General features: G+C 34.8%; 1 protein-coding gene across 1 annotated transcript; it reads right to left on the reverse strand.

Moving 5' to 3' along the window:
• Nucleotides 1-1,080: 1,080 nt before the first annotated feature.
• Nucleotides 1,081-2,001, reverse strand: LOC140052518 (uncharacterized). The gene is made up of 3 exons (XM_072098127.1): nt 1,994-2,001; nt 1,551-1,874; nt 1,081-1,408 (listed from the first exon to the last, which is right to left on the reverse strand). The coding sequence occupies exons 1-3, from the start codon at nt 1,999-2,001 to the stop codon at nt 1,081-1,083; spliced, it is 660 nt and encodes a 219-aa protein (XP_071954228.1).
• Between the last annotated feature and the right edge of the window lie 1,069 nt (nt 2,002-3,070).

Consider the following 3,070-nt stretch of genomic DNA (forward strand, 5'->3'; position numbering starts at 1 on the left):
TTCAATTATTCCTGATGACTTCTCCAACACGCTAAAACAAAACAGGTAAACAAACAATAGTAAATGTAATAGAAAATAATATCATAAATGAAAATACGGCATCAATACTTAATTTCTATCAATTATGGAAGAATAACTTTGATTTGTTACCGAAACATATTATTTAAAACTTACGTTATGTTTGTAAAAATAACTGGTTCAAGACACTGGTCGTCAGCACAAGTTTGAATATGAACACATCCCATTGCATACGGTGTTGTAAATGTTTCTGGTAATTGTGTTGTTTGTTCCCGACATTGGAGAATAAGAGCAACTTCGTTACAAGTTCCTACGACACAATCACCGGTGGTTTCCGGAGTGACTGTTGCATTGGCAATTGATCCATCTTCACATAACGCAGAAACAGTAATTGATTCACCGACCGTAGCAGCAACACATACAGTACCGTTAACATTAGTGGTATGCATTTCAATTATTCCTGATGAATTCTCCAACACGCTAAAACAAAACAGGTAAACAAACAATAGTAAATTTAACAGAAAATAATATCATCAATAAACATACAGCCTCAATACTTAATTTCCATAAAATATTGTAGAATAACTTTGATTTGTAATCAAACATATTATTTAAAACTTACGTTATGTTTGTAAAAATAACTGGTTCAAGACATTGGTCATCACCACAAGTTTGAATATGAACACATCCCATTGCATACGGTGTAGTAAATGATTCTGGTAATTGTGTTGTTTGTTCCCGACATTGGAGAATAAGAGCAACTTCACTACAAGTTCCTACCACACAATCACCGGTGGTTTCCGGAATGACTGATGCATTAGGAATTGAGCCGTCCTCACATAACGCAGAAATAGTAATTGATTCACCGACCGTAGCAGCAACACATACAGTACCGTTAACATTAGTGGTATGCATTTCAATTATTCCTGATGACTTCTCAGACACGCTAAAACAAAAAGTAAAGAAAATAATATCATCAATGAAAATACGGCATCAATACTTAATTTCTATCAATTATGGAAGAATAACTTTGATTTGTTACCGAAACATATTATTTAAAACTTACGTTATGTTTGTAAAAATAACTGGTTCAAGACACTGGTGGTCAGCACAAATTTGAATATGAACACAACCCATTGCATACGGTGTAGTAAATGTTTCTGGTAATTGTGTTGTTTGTTCCCGACATTGGAGAATAAGAGCAACTTCGCTACAAGTTCCTACTTGACAATCACCGGTGGTTTCCGGAGTGACTGTTGCATTGGCAAATGATCCATCTTCACATAACGCAGAAACAGTAATTGATTCACCGACCGTAGCAGCAACACATACAGTACCGTTAACATTAGTGGAATGCATTTCAATTATTCCTGATGACTTCTCCAACACGCTAAAACAAAACAGGTAAACAAACAATAGTAAATTTAACAGAAAATAATATCATCAATGAACATACAGCCTCAATACTTAATTTCCATAATATTTGGGAGAATAACTTTGATTTGTAACCAAACATATTATTTAAAACTTACGTTATGTTTGTAAAAATAACTGGTTCAAGACATTGGTCATCACCACAAGTTTGAATATGAACACATCCCATTGCATACGGTGTAGTAAATGATTCTGGTAATTGTGTTGTTTGTTCCCGACATTGGAGAATAAGAGCAACTTCGCTACAAGTTCCTACCACACACTCACCGGTGGTTTCCGGAATGACAGTTGCATTAGCAATTGAGCCATCCTCACATAATGCAGAAATAGTAATTAATTCACCGACCGTAGCAGCAACACATACAGTACCGTTAACATTAGTGGTATGCATTTCAATTATTCCTGATGACTTCTCCAACACGCTAAAACAAAACAGGTAAACAAACAATAGTAAATGTAATAGAAAATAATATCATCAATGAAAATACGGCATCAATACTAAATTTCTATAAATTATGGAAGAATAACTTTGATTTGTTACCGAAACATATTATTTAAAACGTACGTTATGTTTGTAAAAATAACTGGTTCAAGACACTGGTCGTCAGCACAAGTTTGAATATGAACACAACCCATTGCATACGGTGTAGTAAATGTTTCTGGTAATTGTGTTGTTTGTTCCCGACATTGGAGAATAAGAGCAACTTCGCTACAAGTTCCCAACACACAATCACCGGTGGTTTCCGGAATGACTGTTGCATTAGCAATTGAGCCATCCTCACATAACGCAGAAATAGTAATTGATTCACCGACCGTAGCAGCAACACATACAGTACCGTTAACATTAGTGGTGTGCATTTCAATTATTCCTGATGACTTCTCCAACACGCTAAAACAAAACAGGTAAACAAACAATAGTAAATTTAACAGAAAATAATATCATCAATGAACATACAGCCTCAATACTTAATTTCCATAAAATATGGGAGAATGACTTTGATTTGTAACCGAACATATTATTTAAAACTTACGTTATGTTGGTAAAAATAACTGGTTCGAGACATTCGTCATCACCACAAGTTTGAATATGAACACATCCCATTGCATACGGTGTAGTAAATGTTTCTGGTAATTGTGTTGTTTGTTCCCGACATTGGAGAATAAGAGCAACTTCGCTACAAGTTCCTACTTGACAATCACCGGTGGTTTCCGGAGTGACTGTTTCATTGGCAATTGATCCATCTTCACATAACGCAGAAACAGTAATTGATTCACCGACCGTAACAGCAACACATACAGTACCGTTAACATTAGTGGTATGCATTTCAATTATTCCTGATGACTTCTCCAACACGCTAAAACAAAACAGGTAAACAAACAATAGTAAATTTAACAGAAAATAATATCATCAATGAACATACAGCCTCAATACTTAATTTCCATAAAATATGGGAGAATAACTTTGATATGTAACCAAACATAGTATCTAAAACTTACGTTATGTTTGTAAAAATAACTGGTTCAAGACATTGGTCATCACCACAAGTTTGAATATGAACACATCCCATTGCATACGGTGTAGTAAATGATTCTGGTAATTGTGTTGTTTGTTCCCGAC

Source organism: Antedon mediterranea, chromosome 6, assembly GCF_964355755.1.
Source record: "Antedon mediterranea chromosome 6, ecAntMedi1.1, whole genome shotgun sequence".
Classification (NCBI taxonomy): domain Eukaryota; kingdom Metazoa; phylum Echinodermata; class Crinoidea; order Comatulida; family Antedonidae; genus Antedon; species Antedon mediterranea.

Coding starts and splice junctions, on each gene's coding strand:
- LOC140052518 (XM_072098127.1), bottom strand. Junction 1,409..1,550: donor GTTATTTTTACAAACATAAC/GTAAGTTTTAAA, acceptor GTTTTGTTTTAG/CGTGTTGGAGAAGTCATCAG.